Below are 21,972 nucleotides of genomic sequence, written 5' to 3' on the forward strand. Positions count from 1 at the left end.
ATTTTAGTGTCGGACAGATAGTACCGTAGTAAATAGTGTTAGGACCTGCGCATGGCAGCAGTGCACAGCGCTGCTGTGGTGGGCGGAGGAAGCGTGCTGCTGTCATGAGGACAGGCAGGGAGGCCTCACAGTGCAAGAGCTTTTGTTGCGAGATACACAAAGTTGGAGAACTCTGTAGGAAAGCTGGAAACAACACTCGGTAAAGGTCCAGAGTTGAAGGATATTTAAAATAAGAGCTGCTAGGGCTGAGGCACACCTGAAAACTTTGAAGGGGGATTCAAGCTATAGTCAAAAAGTGAGTAGGTCACTGAAGCCAGAATGTATTTTTTACTATGAAGTATGAAATAAAGAATAGCAGGCAGGTCCTTTAACCTGTTTTAAGCAGTGGAATGTAATTATTAATGTAAGACTTTGACTTATAATAGCAAACAGTTTTCGTCTACAGAAAGATTTTTTAAAATCTCAAGTGTGAAGTTTGTTTTTTTTAATATCCATAAGTTATTCCTTCTGTACCAGTGAACTTCTAAATCCTTGATTTAGATGTAGATGAATGCTTATTATTTGTTAAATTTCTAGTTTTTTGTTTGTTTTTTTTTTTTTTTACTTTAAATTCAAGTCTGAGCTGTATTTTCAGTTCCAGTTTCCTGCTAGCACACATACTGCTGTGAGTAATGGCTTCAGTACCTGAGCCTCTAGGATTCATTTGGGAGAGCCAGATTGAGATCCGAGCTCCTCCTCTTGGCCTGGCTTGGGCTATTGTTGTGGCTATTCGGAGAGGGAGCTAAGAGAAGGAGGATGCCTCTGTGCCTTTAAAATATATAAAGTTAAAAAACAAAACAAAACTGCCTTGTATATTCTTTTGAAACTACTGCCAAGTATGGATGACGTGAAAGTGAATAATACTGCTTTCTAGGACCTATCACATCGGTGGCAGCCAAATAAAAACTATTGGCTAAGTGGAAATCATACAGCAGTTTTAAGTCTGGACAGTGAATAAAAAATAAGTTTATGTATATAAATTGTATTTTGGGTTTTTTTTCCCCTCATTTTTGTCTTTTCATAGAAAACGTTCTAGGTTGACTGTGGCACATGTTCATTTTCTTAGTCTATGAATAGAGTTGATGCCAAAAAAAAAAACCATTATGAATAGTATTAGGTCAGTGAAATTTTTCAGACCCAGTGAATCTAGAAATTATTTGGTAACCTGACTTAAATTCTGATGAGTTTGTCATCCAGAGTCATGATTCTGAAGAAAGTGAATATCATTAATTTCAAGTCCTAGTGAACTTCAAAAACGGGAATCATTGATCCATAAGATTTGGTTGGATATTGACTTGATTAGAAGATCTCAATTTTAATTTCTAAGAGTCATGGGAAAAATTACTGATTTGCAGTCTGAGTAGCAGTTTGTGTATTTGTTTATTTCCTTGGTTTTAAAATTTAAAAGACAAAATCTGAGTGTCCTCATTACTGTAAATGTGGCGTCTGGGATGACGTAATGAGGATGTTTCTTTGCATTCACTGTTTTCCTTCATTCTGCTGGTGTTACGTTTTAGGTCATTTACAGCAAGTACTCTGACCTGGTTCCGAAGGAGGTTATGAATGCCGACGATCCCGACCTGCAACGGCCCGACGAAGAAGCCATCAAGGAGGTGAGGGCGTTGATACGTGTGATCGTTTTAGAGGACTTTTATGTCCTGATTGTCTTCTAAACCAAAGGTTATTGCAATGTTTCTTATTTCAGATAACAGAAAAGACACGAGTAGCCTTGGAAAAGTCCGTATCACAGAAGGTTGCTGCAGCCATGCCGGTTCGAGCTGCGGATAAACTGGCCCCTGCCCAGTATATCCGGTATGAAGTATGCCTGGAAGTCTTAATTTCATTTCAGACTTGGTTTAAGTTGGGAGTCCTTATATTTTTCTCATTATCCTCCTTCACAATTATGAATGCCTTGTTTGGAATAATGAGCCTAATTCTTTTTATGGAAAATAGAGAGCAGAACTATTTAAAATATTCACTCAAAGGTGTTACATATTCTGCTTTCATTTTCTTTTCCCCTTGAAGAAATCAAGTTGCCTGCTGGATGTGATACAAACCAAATTACTTATAGTTTTCCATTTATATGTAATAGGACTCCTGGTAGTGCTTCTGAGTCTTGAGGTGTTGTACTCACCTGAATCTGTGTGTAGAAGGATAATTCACACACAAATGGTAAGGGAAATTGACAGCTGCTAAGGCTGCTGACATTATTCTCTTTAATAACATATGATTAATCAAAGCCTGCTAACTGTACGTTGTGCTGGGATTACTGCAGGTATTCCTTCCTCAAAAGCAGACTTATAAAATAGACACTGGTTTTCTAGGCCACTTCTGAAACTGAACACTGCACCTTCATGTTGCAAAATAGACGAAGCTGAATTATTTGCAAATTGATGCCTCTCTAGTTTATATTTTGCTTGTAACTCAGTTTCTGATCATTCTCTTATCTATTTTCTTGTCTGCTATTCTTAATTATTTTGTACTCTATGAAAGAAATAGAAAATTTAGTCTGGATTATGACTGTAATAAAAAAAAATGCCTAGTGAATGCTTGAACTGGGTAGCAACCTTAGTGTTCTGCTTTTTTCAGATACACACCATCTCAGCAAGGTGTGGCTTTCAACTCTGGAGCCAAACAGAGGGTGATTCGGATGGTAGAAATGCAGAAGGATCCAATGGAACCTCCGAGGTTCAAGTAAGTGCCACACTTGGTGAGAACTAGCCATTATGCTTTTGTTTGGGTTTTGTTTTACATGAAGAGAAATAGACATCTTCATCTACTTGTTCCTTCACTAGATGGCTGCTGCAGTCAGGGCTGCGTGATTTCGAAACCAGGATTCAAGAGCTTAATCCGGGTGTCAGGGACCCAGACAAATGAACCATCTTCTGCTCTTCTCAGGCCAGTTACACTGGAAATGGAGCAGCCAGAACTTGAGACCGTGCCCATGTGGGATGCCGGCACTTCAGATGGCTCCTTTATCCAGTACAGCACAACACTGCTTCCTGAACAGTTATTTAAAAAGACATCAAAGAAAAAAAATAAATTAACAACAACAAAAAAAAGATATCAGGGAAGAAAATTGGCCCAGATTTCTATTAACAAATGAAACAAACTGTAGTACATCCATCTGTACATGAAATACTATTTAGCAATCAAAGGAGTGAACTTTGTTGTTTTAAGATTTGTTTACCTGTTTGAAAGGCAGAGTTAGAATCATTCATTTACTGGTTCACTCCCAAATGGCTGCAAGAGCTCGGACTGGGCAGCCTTTAGCCTAGAACTCTATTAATAGATTTCCCACTTGGATGCAAGGGTCCAAAGACTTGGACCGTCATCTGCTGTTTTCCCTGGCATATCAGCAGGGAGCTGGATCAGATGTGGAGCAACCAGGATGGCTTAACTCGCTGTACTACGATGCCAGCCCTTGGAATGAACCATTGATACACACAGTAACGTAAATGAATCTCAAAGTAATTATGTTATGTCAAAGAAACTAAGGAAATAATACTCAATGATTCCTTTTATATCAAATGTTTTAGGCTAAGCTGTCGTGACAGAAGGAACATCAGTGGTTGCCTGTGGGGAACATGAGGGCAAGGAAGGGAACATGTAGAGACTTGAAGGATGTTCACTATTTCAACTGTGATATGTCAAAATTTAATTCATTTGCATGCTTTACGTATAATTGTATGTTGATTACATCTCAGAGCGTTTTTTAAAAATTTATTTTTATTGGAAAGTCAGATATACAGAGAGGAAGAGAGATAGAGAGGAAGATCTTCCATCCGATGATTCACTCCCCAAGTGACCACAATGGCTGGTGCTGTGCCGACCCGGAGCCAGGAGCAAGGAACTTCCTCCAGGTCTCCCACACGGGTGCAGGATCCCAAAGCATTGGTCCAGCCTCGACTGCTTTCCCAGGCCACAAGCAGGGAGCTGGATGGGAAGTGGGGCTGCCAGGATTAGATCCTGCGCCCATGTGGGATCCCGGTCCATCAAGGCAAGGACTTTAGCTGCTAGGCCATGCCGTTGGTTTTAAAAACAGTTTCAGAACTGCTTTTAAAACTTTACTGTATGAATGGTAATATTCTGGAGATGGGGTGAGTATTGACAGTGACGTAGTTGGCCTTGTTTTATAAATGACTGAAGCCATGTGGAAAGTCTACCGCCGATGGATGTTCATTACACGGTCTCTTATTTTTGCCTCTGTTCAGAATTTTAGCAACAAAACAATGATATAGTTGAGATGGAATCCCTAAGAAGGGTAAAAGTGACAGTGATGTACTTTGATTTTGTTTCTTAGGATTAATAAGAAAATCCCCCGGGGACCACCTTCTCCTCCTGCTCCTGTCATGCATTCTCCTAGCCGAAAGGTATTATTTTTCTTGTAGCCTAAACTCTTCATTTATACCCATGATTATTCATTTTATAAATAATTTCCCTATGTCTATTTAGGTGCATATCACACTAACTTACAGTTTCTTGTTTTTAATTAGTCTCTCCAGACCAAATAAGGCTCTAGAAAGACTAAAAAATATAATTTCCAGAAGCTACTATGACATGACATGTAAAATGTCAGCTGTTCGTTTCATTATTAATAATTTAAACCCTGCGTTTAATGGAATACATAAACTCCACCATTTCATTAAAGAATATTACAGAAAGTAAATGCATGAGCTTATCAGGTCTAATAATCTGTCTAAATTTTTGGACATAACTTAGTGCCCAAAAGAAAAAGTTTTCTTCCCAAAAAAAGGCCAGATCTCTTTAAGGAAAAATACTTCTTAGTATTTTATAACTGTGAAAAATAATTTCCAGATCATTTTCTAGTTTTTACATTAGTTTTAAATTATTACAATCTGATTTGGGACTGTGGTTATCTAGTGCTACCAGAACAAATGGAATTTTCAACTTTTAACATGTATCAGTATTTATTGGGTGGCCTTTGAAGCAAAAGGAAACAAGCCTGCTTCCTGGCAGTGGGCACTGTTCACATGCAGGCATTATGAAGCACCGTTACATAAACCAGAGGCTGCTCCCACGTCAGTAGGCCGGGGGACCACTACCACAAGTACAGCTTACCACAGACTGATGAGTGCTAAGGCAGCTGATGACCATACTTGGTTTTTTTTGGATGCAATAAAAATCTAAAAACATGTCTCTTTTTCACTCTTTTCTCATCTCAGATGACTGTAAAGGAACAACAAGAGTGGAAGATTCCTCCTTGTATTTCCAATTGGAAAAATGCCAAGGTAAGTAAGCTATAGTAAAATAATTATCTTCTTAATAATTATAACCTGTTGGAAAACAGCCAGGAGAGAGTCATGGTCTGGGTAATTTTAGTTAGCATTTTAGCATCTCTCTTAGCTGAATTTTTCAAAAATATATGTCTGGTACAAGAATACTGTGTAGAATCTTGGAATGAATTGTAGCTCGGTGGTACCTAGAAAAGGGATAAGGAGAATGATGTAAAGTACTATAGCAAAGGAAGATAATATGGTTTTAAAAACTCAATTTGTATGTAAAAATTATTTCTGAAAGTAATTAAACTAAGCTAAAAGATCATAGGACAAAAGAACAGAATGTGTGGTATTTTTATGATTTTAATTTTCAACCATTTATGTCTGAAAATAACATTGCAGAGTTTATTAAGAATCTATAAAATGTGAAGCATGATTTCTTATCACAGTTTCTTCTTTCCTGAGTCATGTTTCATGGTACTATTTTTTATGTATAAGAAGGGATCATTAATCCCAATAGTTAAACATGAATTGAAGGAAGTTATGATGCCCATCTTAAAGCAAAAAAGTTGTGTGCTAGTCTGATTGGGTTGCTTAATATGTTTGTAAACAAGTGGCGTTTTGAATTGTTTCTACAATACTTTATTAGAACACCTTGAGCTAGGATAAACAGTTTAGTCGGAAATTTGCAAAATAATGCTAAAGCTGAAAGTTAATAGATGTTTTTTCTGGCAGGCTGCTTTTTGCTTTCTGTTTACACAGGATTCTAAAACTGAAAAAAGCATTAAGACAATGTAGTGGGTTAATCTCTACCTGTGGATATTATGACTACAGTAATTAATTCAGTTTTTTTGTGACTGTTAAAAATTTACCTGATTAGCAACTATTCAGCTATAGCAGTAGTTTTGTTTCATTATAATCACCCTCACTAATATAGGAACATATTTTTCTAGCATCCTGTCTGTATTTAAATCCTAGCTCATTCACTTGGTAATTTTATGACCTTGGGATATTAAATAAGCTCTCTGCCTGTGTCTTCCCCTGAAAGCAAGCAGCAGTGTTACCAGCTTCACAGTTACATGAAGGTCAAGTGAGGCAATAGATGTAAAGAACTTAAATCTTGCACACAAGACACTTGTTGCTACCTGCTGTTTTGCATAGTTGTGAAGATGTAAGAGAAAGAACTAAGTGGGTCTTAAATATTCCCAATTTAGTTTTATAGTTTTTCCATAATTGATTTTCTTGTGTCTGCTTTTATGTTAGGGTTATACAATTCCATTGGACAAACGTCTGGCTGCTGATGGGCGAGGTCTGCAGACAGTACACATCAACGAAAATTTTGCAAAATTGGCTGAAGCCCTCTACATTGCTGATCGGAAGGTTGGTCTAGTGTAATTGAATTGTTATAAATTGATAATTTATAAATCTCTTACTGATAACTGAAGGTACTAATCATTTAACTCCAGTCCTGGGTACATTTGGTATGTGTGCCAACAAGTGCTAATGACAGTTCTATACCTGGTCCCAGCCTTTCTGTATTTATATCTGCATCCCACCAGTGGTAATCCAACTGCCTCATAACTTTCCAGAATAATGACTCCCTGGACTACTGTTTGTGAAGATTGCTAGGTGTCATGCTGAAATTCCGTTTTTTACAATTTAGATGTAGATATCAGAATGTTTTCATTGCAAGGAAAGTGGCATAGCAGGCTAATCCTGCACTTGCCAGCATCTCATATGGGCACCAGTTCAAGTCCTGGCTATTCCAGTTCCGATCCAGCTGCCGGCTCATGGCCTGGGAAGGCAGCAAAGGATTGCTCAGGATCCCAGTTCCCTGCATCCACATGGGAGAACCAGCAGAAGCTCCTGGCTCATGGCTTTGGACTGTTGTGGCAATTTGGGCAGTGAAACAGCAGATTAAAAAATTTGTCTCCCTCTCTGCATAATCACTCTGACAAACCAGACTTTAGCCAAGCAGTTAGATGATAGCTGTGGAGTTTATCCCATGATGCTGTTATACCTATCATCTGACTTTCCTAACAGGCTCGTGAAGCTGTGGAGACACGTGCTCAAGTAGAGAGAAAGATGGCACAAAAAGAAAAGGAGAAGCATGAAGAAAAACTAAGAGAGATGGCCCAGAAAGCCAGGGAGAGGAGAGCTGGGATCAAAACCCATGTGGAAAAAGGTATGGCAGTCTCATTACTATATCAAATTTATCTTGTGAAGGTGCAAAAGCAGGAAGTACAACAAAAAATGTAGGTATTTCAGAAATAGTCTAGAAATGGAGAATACCTCTGTCATTAAAAGCTGAAGCAGCGAAGAAATTGAAATATAAGTTTCTAGAGGGGTGTCCAATATAAAACTATTCTAGAAACTTGTAAGGTTCCAAGTGATACACTTCTTAAAAATCACATTATTATTTTTCCTATTTTAATTTTCTTCAAATATAGAGAAATTTCCAAATGAATAACTCAGTTTCCCACATAGCAAAATGATCTAGGGATATTTCTACTTTTCTATCATTAAATTTGCCAATAATCTCTGTATTTGGTTGTCTGGTATATTTCTTAAACTAGGATAAAAGAACAAATTCTAATATTGGTGAGAGTGGTTTTAATTTCATGCATAACTCCTAGGGCAGTATAGTTCATCTTTAGTTTGTTCAGTTCATGTTGAACACCTTCTGTGTGTAAGATACATGGTACATGCAAGTTTTTCTGTGAGATTGGGGGCAGGGGAGATTATTGGGAGTTGGCTCAGGCAGTCAGTATCCTAGAGGCTCTAGAGAGTCCAAAAACGTAATCATGTAGTATAGTAGAAGCTGGTGATCTCAGTGGAGAAAAATAAAAAAGTTCTAATAGGCCTCACTTCAGGGATCATAATCTTATCACGGAAACTTAAAGGGAGGCATAGTGCTTTGGGTGCAGCATTGATAATGCCCCTTGGGACATCTGAATTTCGTTGGAGTGCCTGAGGCCAAGTACCAGTTCCACTTCCAATCACAGCTTCCTGTTGATGTGCACCCTGGGAGGCAGCAGGTGATGGCCCAAATGCTTGGGTCTCCGAGAGGCCTAGATGGAATTCCAGCTCCTGGGTTGAGTCTGGTCCAGCTTTGACTTTTGCCAAGCATTATGGTATAACTACAAAGAAGTTTCTAGAACTTTTAGCTAATGTTAAAAGATATTCTCTTGTTCAAAATATTAATGGATAATATAAACTAATTTTGAACGGTGTCCACTCAGAGGATGGGGAGGCACGTGAGCGGGATGAAATCCGGCACGACAGACGAAAGGAGAGGCAGCACGACCGCAACCTGTCCAGAGCAGCTCCCGACAAGAGGTCTGTTAACTAGTTTCTCTTGGTTTTCTTGTACTTGACTACCTTATTTTAGCAAAATTGGTTATCCCTAAAAGTAATCTTTTCTGTTACCTTGTAGAGTAAGTTAGGGAGTTAGGGATGAACATGGTGGGGCTATAGAAAAGAAAACTCAGATGATGTCTACGAGAAAAGTAGTGAATTGGAACGCCGGTCAGCTTGTTCTCTGCTAATGTGCTTAGGAAAGCAACAGAGCACAGCCAGGCTGCATGGGCTCCTGCGCTCACTCCAAAAGGAGTGGCTCTTGGCTTCAGCCTTGCTCAACTGCAATTTTGGCAGCCACTGGGGGAATGAGCCAGCACATGGAAGACCTACCTGTCTATCCTCCATCTTCTTCCCTCCCTCTCTCCTTTTCTCTCTCAAACTCTGCTTTTCAAATAAATAGTAATTAAAAGTCTTGAAAAAGTTCAGAAAAGTGCTATAACATAGAGGTGAAATTCTGAGCATTAAAAGTAATTATGAAACCATTTTCTTCCCAAATGTGTGGTTTTCCATACTCTGATCATCCTATAAACTGATGCAGTCCATTTTTCCAAAATACATTTAAAAAGTTTGCTGCTAGTATTGCTGTTAGTTATTTAATATTTTATTTCCCTGAGTGTGTGAAATCATGCCGAGCTGAGGATCTGCATTTAGAGGTGTGAGTAAATATACAATGTAGAGCAAAGAGGAATGAAGTGGAGAATGTTTAATTAATGACCCTCTTGGGCCCTTAAAACCAGTTATAAATTGTCTATAGAAATTACCTTAAGTAGTGAGTCTAGTAAAGTAAGCGGTGACAGTTACCATGCCTTCATGGGAATATAGATGGCATAGTATTGGAACAGCAGGGAATTACATTAATCCAAATGCCAAGAATCATACTGAGTGAGTAATCAATTCACTAACAGATCTTTCATAGAAATACTACTCGATAAAATTATTTATCATAGGCAAATGAGCAGATTCTGGTTTACTGAAAATGAATTTTCTGTGATACATCTAGTTTGCATATATTTCTCCAAACTCCCCAAACCATGTGACACCTGTAGACTACTACAGTTTCATCTCAGCATGGACCTAAGTTGGTTGCTTGCTTGTATGGAAGAATTTCATGGCAATGAGTCTCTTCCAGTTCTTTTGACCTAACAAGAGGAAGTACTAATTGTAACATCCTGTATCCCCTAATCATTGTAGTTGCTGTACTCAGGACTACCAGCCTGGTTATATTATTGAAGAATATGTGTTCCTAAAACATCAGCATGATGTATCGTTTCCTCTGTTGTGAGATTGGTTGTATTTAAATTGAATTTGTTTAACCTGTCTGTAAAGTTTTCACTTGATAACATCATATTTCAAAATAGGTCAAAACTACAGAGAAATGAAAATCGGGACATCAGTGAGGTCATTGCTCTTGGTGTGCCCAATCCTCGGACTTCCAACGAAGTTCAATATGACCAAAGACTCTTCAACCAATCCAAGGTACAAAGATTTTACAAACATTTTGTCTTGTGTATTGTCATGAATACCTACATTGGGCGGTGGGGGAGGAGAGAGGACAGAAAAATGACATGTCTTAGATTTGGATCGGCCCAAAACATACCAGCATAGGTGGAAGAGCAATGGGACTTTGGATGAAGCCCTAAAGGTAATATGAGCAAAAGTCAGTGCACTTTGTAGCAGTTTTTTGATTTGCAGTTCAGATTACTACAAAATGAGCAAGGGTTTTGGTTTAATATGAATGTAATCAGATTCAGTTTTTAATAATGCATACAATTTTAATTAATATCTTCTTCCCACAGGGTATGGACAGTGGATTTGCAGGTGGAGAAGATGAAATTTACAACGTTTATGATCAGGCCTGGAGAGGCGGTAAAGATATGGCCCAGAGTATTTACAGGCCCAGTAAGAATCTGGACAAGGACATGTATGGTGATGACCTAGAATCGAAAATAAAGACCAACAGGTACAAAAGCAGAAAACAACTCCACTTCAGTGTTCACACCGTTGAAAACAAAGTGCTTCATATTCCTTTCTTTTTTCCCCCCAGATTTGTTCCCGACAAGGAGTTTTCTGGTTCAGACCGTAGGCAGAGAGGCCGAGAAGGACCAGTTCAATTTGAGGAAGATCCTTTTGGTTTGGACAAGTTTTTGGAAGAGGCCAAACAGCACGGTGGCTCCAAAAGACCTTCAGATAGCAGCCGCCCCAAGGAGCACGAATATGAAAGCAAGAAGAGGAGAAAGGAGTAGAAGGCTGCCTCTCCTCAGAGAATGTGAACTGTTATCCATAGCCCTAACAATGCAGGTCACATGGGGAACACTTTGTAAATGGTCAGGATAAAACCAAATCCATGGGCCAGACCCCTGTGCTACTTTGTACTACGAGAGGCGGGATTGGAATTCTACTTTGAATTAGATTTTTTTAAAGAGTGGGGTCTGTTTCTGCGTCTCCCACCTTTCGGCACTTACAGAACATACTTCCCTACACACAAAATTAAGGCTACTTCCCATTTCCTTTTGTGTGATGCCAATAGTTTGGGGCTAATATCTGTATAAGTGCAACTGCTTAGGAACAAGGTTTCCCCAACCTCAATGAGTTCACATATTGGAACTGCCCTGCCGAATGAATTCTGCCCCTGTTGAGTTCATTTTGGAATAGGGAAAGTAAAGTCTTGTCTAGTGCAGCTATCTGTTTCAAATAAAAACATTTAGACAAAATTCTTGGTCACATTTATTTTATTAAGTAGGTAGTAATTCAAACTCAAAAACCTCTCTCTTCATCAGATGTTTGATCCCCCTTCACAACTTTTGGTCTTTGAGCTTGAACTTGGAGCTGAAAAAACCAAATAAGCACTGTAAGGAAAAGGCACTTTCCACAAAAACATTAAAAATTAGTTTCCGTTTTGTTAGGAATTCAGCACTAAGAACTCAAGCAGTTACTCCTTAAGACTCCCTTAGCTTCAATTAAAAATTGTATATCAGGTAGGCATTTGGCACAGCAATGAAGGTGCCACTTGGGGTGCCCAAATCCACTAGCAACAAGCCTAAGTTCAAATCCTGATTCTCCCAATTCCATCTTCCTACTGTGCTCCTTGAGAAGCAGCAGGTGATGGCTCAAATAGTGAGGTCCCTGATACACATGTGGGATGAGTCATCCTTGTGCTGGGTGAGGCCTGACCCAGTCCTAGCTACTGCAGGCATTTGGGGAGAGAGCCAACAGAAGGAGGATCTCCATCTCCTTTTACAAGTAAGTTCCGCCCAGTATCGTGTGATATGTGGGAAAAGCCAGGACTGCAGGACTGCCTGATTGGACAGTGAACAGCTGTGTCTGCTGTTTTCCTAACCGTTGGGGACTTACCCTGCGTCCCTCCCCAGACCTTTCAGGATGGCACTCCGCCCCCACTACACTTGAGTTAGAAATTGTCCAAAATCCCCATCACCTCATACTACCAACACACAGAATGCTCACATTGACACGGGTTTACCTTTACTCCATCTATAATGTGGTTTTCCTGTTGTAATGCATTCTGAAGTTCTGCTTGTGAAGAAAACTGAATCCAGCCCATACCTCTGTGAAAGCCAGTCTCTTTGTCCTAAAAATTCAAAATACAAATGGCCCCCAGCTTACAGACATTTAGCTTAAAATTTTTTAACTTTATATTGACATAGAAGTTTACTATGACCATTTTGTTTTGCACTTTCAGTATTCAATAATTACAAGATACTAACATTTTCCTATAAAATGCACTTTGCATTAGATGACTATATGCTGATCTAAGTGTTTTGAGCACATTCAAGGTAAACCACGCTAAGCTAGGTGCTTAGTAGGATAAGTATTAAATACATTTTCAACTTTGTGCTTTCATTTTACATTAAGTTTATCCAGAGGTAACTAATGGGGCAGATTACAGATAATTATAAAGATCAGTATTCTTGCTTTACCATCCATTTACTGTCCTCACGATTGCCTCTCCTTCTCCACTACCAAGCAGAGGTGTGACTAATGAGTTCTCTCATCATTCTAGGTGCAGGCCCCACTCAAGGGAAATTTCAATGCCTACGTTCTCTTGTTTCTACACTTGTAGACACAAGAAAATTGAACATCAAAACCCAGTTGCATCAGATCATTTCTGAAACCACCTTTTTTATATTGCCACTATTATCACTTATTCCTAATAGAAAAACAAAAAGGGAAGATGGCATTTTCCCTTACTGCCTAGTTCCAGACTGGTTGATAATTTAAACAATTTTCTCTTATGCAAAAAGTGTTTATCCAACTCATATCCATCTCTTGTGGAAAAGACATTGTAATGTCTCTGTATGTACCCTGTCGCAACCCTGCCAACAAAGGACATAAATAAGGACATCTGCTCATTATGGAAGACCTCATTAGTTTTGTCAAAAATGTTATATTTTCAGACCAGAGAAGGTCTCCCCTAGAAACCACTGAACTTATCTGGACAAGATGCTGAACTCTATGCTAGGTATATGCATGCAATGAATGAATCCCAATTGAACTTCAACTGTGAATATGCAGCTAGGTGGAGGAATCCACCACGGGGGTAGGGTTGTGAGAGGGATAGGGGGAATCCCAGTGCCTACAAAACTGTATCACAACACAATGTGATTAACAATAAAAAATTTAAAAATAAATTAAAATTTTTTTAAAAAATAAAAGAAATCTTTAAAACAGTAAAAAAAAAAAATGTTATATTGTACTTTGCCCCCCCCCGCCCCAAAGAAAAATTCTTACAAACTGCAGGATATTTCTGATGATCTCTTCCTGATCTCCCTTACCTTTGACAAGGTGATTTCTAAAGCATTCTTACCCCTCATGTGAACACTAGTTGAGATAAAGTCATGTTACAATTTTGATAATGTTTGAAAAATGGAAACCAGTTTCCAGGTCCCCTGTGGTAGCACTGTGAGCACTGTCAGGTTGCCACATATACCCACTTCCAATCCAGTTCCCTGTTAATGGTCCTAGGAAAATGGAAGATGACCCAAGTGTTTGGTCTGGTTACAAATATGGACAATCTGATCTGGGCAGAGTTCCAAGCCAGGCCCAGTCCTGGCCATTGTGGCCATTTGGGGAGTATACCAGCAGACGACAAATCTGTCTCTTTCTCTCTCTTCTCTGCCTTTCAAATAATTTTTTAAAAGCAACCCCCAGGGGCAAGCTCGAAACTAAAAGCCAACAAGGAAACGGCGTCCTCATCTTGCCACTCAGCAAATCTGAGGGAGCTGGGCAGGTAGTCTATGCCAAGGTCAGCCTGTGATGACAGAGACTGCAGTCCCACGTGGCGCCTGGCCTACAGTGATCTGGGACGCTGCATGGAGGGCCTGGCTAAGCTGTGTCCAGAGCCACTGGAACTATTAAGCAACATCCTTGCAACAAGAAAAAACTAATGCTTCTGATGTTGGGTTTTTCTTTCTTTTCTTTTTTGTAAGATTTATTTTATTATTTTTATTGGAAAGGCAGATATACAGAGAGGAGAGACAGAGAGGAAGATCTTCCGTCCGATGATTCACTCCCCAAGTGAGCGCAACGGTCGATGCTATGCCGATCCAAAGCCAGGAGCCTCTTCCGGGTCTCCCATGTGGGTGCAGGGTCCCAAAGCCTTGGGCCGTCCTCTGCTGCTTTCCCAGGTCACAAGCAGGGAGCTGGATGGGAAGCGGGGCTGCCAGGATTAGAACTGGCGCCCATATGGGATCCCGGGCGTGCAAGGCGAGGACCTTAACCACTGCGCCACTGCGCCGGGCCCTGATGTTGTTTTTTAAAATTTTTAACCAACAGCAACATCCATAATTTTATCAATAAGTTGTTTCATTCCATTACATATAAATTGATTTATCTTTAAAAAAAAATCAACTAGAAGATAACACAAGTACTTTTTTTTTTAAGATGATACTCACGAAAGGTACAGTGCACTTTCGTATATGGCCAAACTGTGCAAAGTGTTCTCTCAGCGCACCTGTGCCAAGGGAGAAACCACATGGAAAAGTTACTACACTCATACTGTAATTTCCATAGTCCAAACTGCACTTAGACACTAGGAGGACTGCGAGAATACTCAAGCTGCTTGTGTAGAATTCCTGAAAGTCTTAAGCTTTAAAAGAAACTGTTTTGAAACTAAAGCTTTGATTATTAAATCAGTAATGATGCAGATTTGGTGGTGGGGTGGGAATGCAGACAGATGAAGCGCTGCTGAGTTGGCTGCAGTCTGCATCCGCAGCACACCCTGTGTTGCTACACCAGGCACTGTGCACAATGTGGCTAGAACCCCTGTGAGCTGGGCCCAGCGCAACAGCCTAATGACCAAATCCTCACCTTGCATCTGCCAGGATCCCGCATGGGCACGAGTCCATATCCTGGCTGCTCCACTTCCCATCCAGCTCCCTGCTTGTGGCCTGGGAAGGCAGTGGAGGACAGCCCAAAGCCTTGGGATACTGCACCCATGTGGGAAACCTGGAAGAAGCTCCTGGCTCCTAGCTTCAGATCAGCTCAGCTCTGGCCATTGCAGCCAATTGGGGAGTAAACCAGCAGATGGAAGATGTTCTCTCTAAATTTTTCCCCCCAAAAAAACCTCTATGTGCTGATCACATAGAAGACAAATACACCTCGGTGTGTTCTAGTTATATTATGGAATTCAAAATAAATTCCAAACTTACTAGTCTTTCATAATTTGTGGTTTGCATTAGGTTAAACCGCTGGTGCTTGAGAATGTGTTGCTCCCCTGCCTGCCTTTTCTGCCACAGTCCCTACCGCTTCCCAAGTAGAGCCAACCAAATCCCTGCATCTGTCCAGGGATCTTTCATGTCCCCCTGCGAAAATTCCAACTACCCTTCCAGACCCAACCCAAATACATAATGATTTTACTGGGTTCTTAGCGCAAAACAATCAAATGTACTGTCCTTGTGAGACAATAAAGACTTAATGTAGAGTCTTAAAGACTACCTGATCTCTTTCCCTTCCGACTTAGTACTTGTATTTTACCAATGTGCCTCTTATATCACCTGTTCATGGACTCTAGTTCATCTAAACCTTACTTGTTCAAGGACTGCCTATATTCTCAACTCTACCACAGTGACTACCGCGCTGAGGCAGGCATTGTAGCACAACTGGTTAAGCATATGGCTGGAATGCACACGTCCCGTTCGAGTGTCAAGTCCTGCACCTCCACTTCCACTCTGACTGCCTGTTAGTGCACCCTGAGGGGCAGCAGGTGATGCTCAAGCGCTTATGACCCTGCCAGCCACAAGAAGCCCAGATGGCATTCCTGGCTCCTGGCTTCAGCTTGGCCTTGCTCTGACTGTTGTGGGCACTGAGAATAAACCAGCCATGACTTTCAATATCACTTTGCCTTTCAAATGGATGCAGTAGCCCAGTGGCTAAAGTCCTCGCCTTGCATGTGCCAGCATCCCATATGGGCACCAGTTCTAATCCCGGCAGCACTGCTTCCCATCAAGCTCCCTGCTTGTGGCCTGGGAAAGGAGTCGAGGACAGCCCAGGGCCTTAGGACCCTGCACCCGGGTGAGAGATCCAGAAGAGGCTCCTGGCTTCAGATTGGCTCAGCTCCAGCTGTTATGATCACTTGGGGAGTGAATCATCAGACAGCTCTTTCTCTCTGTATATCAGATGTTCCAATAAAAACAAAACTTTTTTTTTAAAACAAATTCATTAATGAGTAAACGCGGGCCAGGTACAATAGCCCCGTGGCTAAATCCTCGCCTAGCATACACCAGGATCCTATATGGGCACTGGTTCTAGTCCCAGCTACTCCACTTCCTATCCAGCTCCCTGCTTGTGGCCTGATAAACAATAGAGGATGGCCCAAAGCCGTGGGACCTTACATCCATGAGGGAGACCCAGAAGAAGCCCCTGGTTCCTGGCTTCATATCGAGTAGAAAAAGAACATACGTTGAGTAGCTGTGCAAATCCAGTCACTGACATGTAAACTCGTTCACTGTTCACTCCTCCTCATGATTCTGGAGGGCAGTTTTACAAACCTCATCATGTCATTCAAGCTAGGCTCCCTTCCGCTACTCAGGTTATCGCTGTTACAGCGCCACGCTGGGCTGTAAGAATCCGCGTTCCAATCACGATCCCCGTGATCCACCTGCCAAGCTCTCAAACTTCTCCATCTCTGGACCTACACCTACACTCTGACCGCTGCAATTGGCCAGCCGCTCCTTGCCGACGCCCACCCGCATCCAAGCCCCCCGTGAAACGCCCTGGAGTTCGCTTCCTTACCAGGGAGATCTGACACACACACCCCTTTCTCCTCCGAAAATCTCGCTCGGGTCTGCATGTTTTAACTGAAATTTGCCGTACGACCTTGCCATCTCGAATCCACGTGCACACTGCCTACTTTCGAGTTACCAAACCTCCCTACCAAATCACTTCGAAACTCAGGAGATCGTTGCCTGCGTTCCCCAGTCTGCCCCACCCCACAGCTCAAGAAAGCTGGGAAAAAAAACATCAATTAGAAGAAAAAAATTCTCTAGGTCAGGAGCGATCAGCCACGCGTTACAGAAATCTGCAGGGGGGATTTTAAAGATTCTTTAGCCCAAAGCATTCCACCTTCCCACACATCCGACACTCACTCGAGGCTGCGGTCCAAGGAATTTTCCTGACAAAAGCAACTGGCCGACTAATACTTGTTCGCAACCCCATTGCACCCTTCACGGCAGACGCCGCCATCTTTGTAGGGAAGAGGACAACCCCGGAAAAACCGGTCGCATCCGGAGCCGCGGCTTCTGCTTCCGGGTGGAACGACCCAGAAACGACATGGGGAAGATGGCGGCGGCCTTGGGCTCTGTGGCGACGCTGGCGACAGAGCCGGGAGAGGACGCCTTTCGTAAACTTTTCCGCTTCTACCGGCAGATTCGGCCCGGGACCGCGGACCTGGGAGGGGTCATCGACTTCTCGGCGACGCACGCGTGTCGCGGCTCGGGTCCCGGTGCCCACAAGGTAGGGAGACGGGAGCGGCGGTCGGAAAAGCCTGGGAGTTAAGAAGTTGTCGTTTTCCTTAAAACTCTGTTTCTGTTTTCGTCCTGCTTTGCGTAAAAGGTGTTCCTTCCGAGTAATCCCGAACCTTGGGCGGGGTTGGCGGGGGGGGGGGAATCGAACGCGTTTCGCGAAGCCACTGTGTGTAAAGACCCTTTTAATTGACCCTTTTGCAAAGAAGTCTTTAAAGAAAGTTTCTTTCAAAAATAAAAAAAGAAAGAAAGTTTCTCTTCAAGTTGAAAGTAAATGGTAATATATGAAATGAAAATCTATGGGATCTAAGGACCATGTCTTAAATTGCTCTCCTTGTCCACTAAGTGTGTGAGGCTTTCTCTCCCACCTTACTAGCTTTTGGGAAAACCAAGAGTGCTGTAATAACGCTTACTGGGGAAGCAGTTAGAGAGGGAGAGACAGCTAAAGAGATCTGCCCTCTCTTGGTTCACTCACCAATGGTACTGAAGCCTGGAGCCTAGACTCCCATACCCATGTGTCCACTTGGGTAGCAGAACCCAGATCACCAGAACATCCCGTGCTGCTTTCCCTGGCACATTCATAGAGGGTTTTGGGTGGAGCGGCCAGGATTCAAACCAGCCCTCATATAGGATGCTGGTGTCACAGGCTACGCTGCACTACAACTACAACCCCCTCCGCCTACCCCACTTGCCAAGGAACACCCTGGAAGGCAGCAGTTGGGGGCTCCAGTACTTGGGTCCCCGACACCTACGTGGGAGACCCGGATGGAATTCCTGGCTTCTTACATCAGCCTGCCGCAGCCTGATATTGTGGGCATTCGGGTACTGACCAGCAGCTCTCTCTCTAAAGCACAGAGACTGGCCCATCGTCCCCCGCCCCCATGCCCGCAGCAGCCACGTGGGGCCGTGCTGACATCAGACCAGGGCTCCCACGTAGCCTCATGCAGCTGTCTCCTTACCAATGGTCTCAGTGTGATTCTTAGTATATGGATTCGGAAACTGAAGCCCCAACAGATGACTCAAGTCTAGGGATTGGAGCATAGGATTTCAGACTTGACTCCGAGGTTTACTCTGCAGTGGAGTTGTCTTTGGACAGTTGAGGCTCCCAGGGTGCACCTGCAAAGCCCTGTGACCTTGTGTTTCCTCCTGGGTAGGTGATCCCATCGCAGCTGAGTGTGTCATCAGTCAGTGAACACGATGCGCGTAAAGCAGGACTGCAGCCAGTGAGCAAGTGGCGCGCATACGGACTTGAAGGCTATCCTGGTACGTGCGGTGACCACGGGGAAGCAGCATTCCCCTGGGGTCTGTCTGACGTGGGGGGGGGGGGTGGAGCAGTGAGCAAGTCAGTAGACAAAACTGAATTGACCTAAATGCTCTATTCCCAAATCCATCCTAGATTGTGCATTAGCTAAGATGTCCAATTATTTAGTTTTCCAAAAGATAGAACAGAGTCAGCAGCGGCTGCCTTACATGGCAAGAAGTGGCTCAACAAGTATGGGCTCTCTGCCACAACTCTGACCGTCTACAACAGCTTTAAGCGATAGAAAAATGTGTAATTAGCATTCTGGTTACAGCCACAAATACCCTGGCAACTCAGAGCTGGTTGTCAAGGTTCAGCATTTAAAAAGATAATCACCGTGGGGCCCAGCGCGGTGGCGCAGTGGTTAAGGTCCTCGCCTTGCACGCCCGGGATCCTATATGGGCGCCAGTTCTATCCCAGCAGCCCCGCTTCCCTTCCAGCTCCCTGCCTGTGGCCCGGGAAAGCAGTGGAGGACGGCCCAAAGCTTTGGGACCCTGCACCCGCGTGGGAGAACCGGAAGAGGCTCCTGGCTTTGGACCGGCATAGAGAGGAAGAAAGATCTTGTATCCGATGATTCACTCCCCAAGCAGCCACAACAGCTGGAGCTGAGCAGATCCAAAGGCAGAAGCCAGGAGCCTCTTCCGGGTCTCCCATGTGGGTGCATGGTCCCAAGGCTTTGGGCTTTCCTCAACTGCTTTCCCAGGCCACAAGCAGGGAGCTGGATGGGAAGTGGAGCTGCTGGGATTAGCACTGTTGCCCATATGGGATCCTGGCGCAGTCAAGGTGAGGACTTTAGGCTCTAGGCCACGCCGCTGGGCCCAATTTTTTTAAGACATTTTACTTATTTGGACCCAATGTGATAGCTCAGTGGCTAAATGCTTGCATTACATACAACGTCCTCAACTGCTTTCCCAGGCCACAAGCAAGGAGCTGGATGGGAAGCAGAGCAGGAAGAGTACAAACCTGCACTCATGGGATCCTGGCATGTGCAAAATGAGGATTTTAGTCACTAGGCTACTGCACCAGGCCTTGTATTTTCTCTTTTTTCTTTTTTTTCCCCCCTTCAATTTTAATTTTGTGGTACAATTCCATAGGCTCTGGGATTTCCCTTACCCTCTCCGCACATCCCCTCCCCTAGCTTATTCCCCCATATTATTACAATAGTATAGTCCTTCATAAGCAGTCATAAGTCCATCATTCTGCCCTCTGTTGTCTCTTAAGGAGTAATAACTTGAGCTGTGTGAAATTTGTTGGTGCCAACAGATAAAGTTGGAGCACATGCACTGATAATAATGAAATAGTAAACCAGGATTGGTCAACTTCAGCATCTAGGCTGCCCTCGGTGAGTGGCTGTAAGCCACCTACACTTTGCTTCACCTACACAAGTCTAGACGTGGAGTTGGGATTTTAGTAAGGCTTATGCGGTAGAGGAATCTGCAGGTTGTTTTCTATGTTTGTCTGCTGTGTCAGTGTAAGTCTCTTTCTGTTGAACCACACTGGTTTAAAATCTCTGAAATTTTATTTACTTGAAAGGCTAAATTTTACAGAGAGAGAAGTCTTCCATCCACTGGTTCACTTCCCAAGTGGCTGCAGCATCCAGGGCTGGGCCAGACCGAAGCCAGGAGCTTCATCCAGCTCTCCCATGTAGACGCAGAGGCCCAGGAACGTTGTGGATGCTATCTTCCACATCTTTCCCAGGTGCACTAACAGGAAGCTGGGTCTGACGTGACGCAGCCCACTCCTGTGTGGAATGCAGACGTGGAAGGTAGCAGCTTAACCCACTGTTGTACAAGGGCGGGGCCCGTCTTTAAAATTCTGATGGTGAACCGCTAGTAATCTTGTTCAGAGACGGTTGGTTAGAGCCTGGAGCTTACAATGCAGAGCTCTGAATGTACTCCCTTTGTGGCTTGTTGGTTTTGTTGTTCTGTGGCCACAAACTTTACCTTTGTCGTCGTCTCCCAAATGCATGCTGTAAGATGGGCCGGCAGAGGATGCGTTAGTGAAGTCATGGTTTCTCTGAACTCCTGTCCTTGCATCTGCACACCTGGATTATTGAACACGAATGAGCTAGTGTGAGGTTGGTAGCACAGCGGCTGGTACTTGGCATCCATCCAGTCCTTTTACACAGCTACTGTAACTTATGGCTTAAGGACGGACTTAGTTCATTGCTGTTGTTAAGCAGCATCATTATTCTGTGTTTATATGCCAGAGAGCAGAGAGGGAGAGTAATGCAGTAGGACCAAAGTTGATTTTTATTGTGCCATCAGCCCTTTCTGTCAGCTTTCTGAAGTGGCTGACTCCCTGGGGACTTTTCCATATTATGTGCTGGTGCTGTTAATAGTCTAAACTGGGGTTGATCAGCTTCGGCCGGGGGCCAAGCCGCCACATACTCTCAAACCCCTGCTTTTAGAAATGTAATTGCATGGAAACATCATGTCCATTTGTTTCCTAACATCTTGAGCGGCTCTGCTGACACAATGACAGTGCTGAAGAGCCGGAGAGCCATTAGAGCTTACATCTGCTCTTCAGTGTGACCAAAGTTTGCTGACCTCTGGGCTAGGCCACATCTAGAGTCCAACTGGGAATTGAGGACCTTTGAATTGTTGCCCGCATTCTAGAAGTCCTTAGGGCGTAATCAGTCTGTTTTCAGAATTCCATTGCAAGCTGGACATTAGATACTATATGATGCTTGCCTTTGGTGTCGTTTTATTGAGCCTTTCTGGTTGCTCAGACTCTTATTCATCCATCCTCTGTCTTCCCGAAACAGCCTTGCTGTTTATCTGACTGGGCACCAGCCTGGCTGTGTCAGGCAGGAAGCCGCCAGCTTCCAGTGGTTCCCAGTTACCACAGGGGTTCTCATGCCCGACCTTCAGACTTAGGGGAAGAAGAAGCAGCTGTGACCCTACCGCTGATTGGAGAGGCAGAAAACCTTGGGATGATTAAATTTATATGCTTGGTGGAGAGACCATGGAAGAGCCATGACCTACACTTCGAAACAGGCAGTGTAATGAATCCAATTCTCCCGGATGAAAAAGATACATCGGAACTGTCTTCTGCC

At 43.0% G+C, this 21,972-nt stretch overlaps 3 protein-coding genes across 5 annotated transcripts in view; 2 read left to right on the top strand and 1 right to left on the bottom strand.

The window, feature by feature from the left end:
- SNW1 (SNW domain containing 1) overlaps positions 1-11,350 on the top strand; it is a 25,034-nt gene extending 13,684 nt beyond the window's left edge. The window contains exons 4-14 of one of the 2 annotated variants that reach the window (XM_040975228.1): positions 1,557-1,652; positions 1,745-1,851; positions 2,629-2,733; positions 4,343-4,412; positions 5,226-5,291; positions 6,543-6,659; positions 7,323-7,464; positions 8,522-8,618; positions 9,998-10,115; positions 10,436-10,599; positions 10,684-11,350. In XM_040975228.1, coding sequence (XP_040831162.1) covers positions 1,557-1,652; positions 1,745-1,851; positions 2,629-2,733; positions 4,343-4,412; positions 5,226-5,291; positions 6,543-6,659; positions 7,323-7,464; positions 8,522-8,618; positions 9,998-10,115; positions 10,436-10,599; positions 10,684-10,882 — 1,281 coding nt within the window. In that variant the 3' untranslated portion in view covers positions 10,883-11,350. The remainder of the gene's footprint in view (positions 1-1,556; positions 1,653-1,744; positions 1,852-2,628; positions 2,734-4,342; positions 4,413-5,225; positions 5,292-6,542; positions 6,660-7,322; positions 7,465-8,521; positions 8,619-9,997; positions 10,116-10,435; positions 10,600-10,683) is intronic. The other variant, XM_040975229.1, reaches the window with a different exon arrangement.
- On the bottom strand, positions 11,351-17,369 carry LOC121152936 (SRA stem-loop interacting RNA binding protein). Of its 2 annotated transcripts, none has more exons than XM_040975233.1 (4): positions 17,240-17,369; positions 14,549-14,607; positions 12,118-12,225; positions 11,351-11,465 (listed from the first exon to the last, which is right to left on the bottom strand). In XM_040975233.1, exons 1-4 carry the CDS (start codon positions 17,334-17,336, stop codon positions 11,394-11,396), a joined length of 336 nt encoding a protein of 111 aa, XP_040831167.1. In that variant the 5' UTR covers positions 17,337-17,369; the 3' UTR covers positions 11,351-11,393. The 2 variants fall into 2 exon arrangements, with proteins under 2 accessions (XP_040831167.1, XP_040831168.1); XM_040975234.1 differs by having other exon boundaries at positions 12,124-12,225; positions 17,240-17,363.
- Positions 17,365-21,972, top strand: part of ALKBH1 (alkB homolog 1, histone H2A dioxygenase) — an 18,798-nt gene continuing 14,190 nt past the window's right edge. Inside the window, exons 1-2 of the mRNA XM_040975230.1 lie at positions 17,365-17,606; positions 18,769-18,877. Of these exons, the coding sequence (XP_040831164.1) occupies positions 17,424-17,606; positions 18,769-18,877 (292 nt within the window). The 5' untranslated portion in view covers positions 17,365-17,423. The remainder of the gene's footprint in view (positions 17,607-18,768; positions 18,878-21,972) is intronic.

This window comes from Ochotona curzoniae, unplaced genomic scaffold (assembly GCF_017591425.1).
Source record: "Ochotona curzoniae isolate NIBS_2020 unplaced genomic scaffold, NIBS_Ocur_1.0 contig_2688, whole genome shotgun sequence".
NCBI lineage: Eukaryota > Metazoa > Chordata > Mammalia > Lagomorpha > Ochotonidae > Ochotona > Ochotona curzoniae.

Coding starts and splice junctions, on each gene's coding strand:
- LOC121152936 (XM_040975233.1), bottom strand. CDS start 17,336: ATGGCGGCGTCTGCCGTGAAGGGTGCAATGGGGTTGCGAACAAGTATT. Junction 12,226..14,548: donor GAAAGTGCACTGTACCTTTC/GTGAGTATCATC, acceptor TTGAATTTTTAG/GACAAAGAGACTGGCTTTCA. Junction 11,466..12,117: donor ACATTATAGATGGAGTAAAG/GTAAACCCGTGT, acceptor TGGTTTTTTCAG/CTCCAAGTTCAAGCTCAAAG.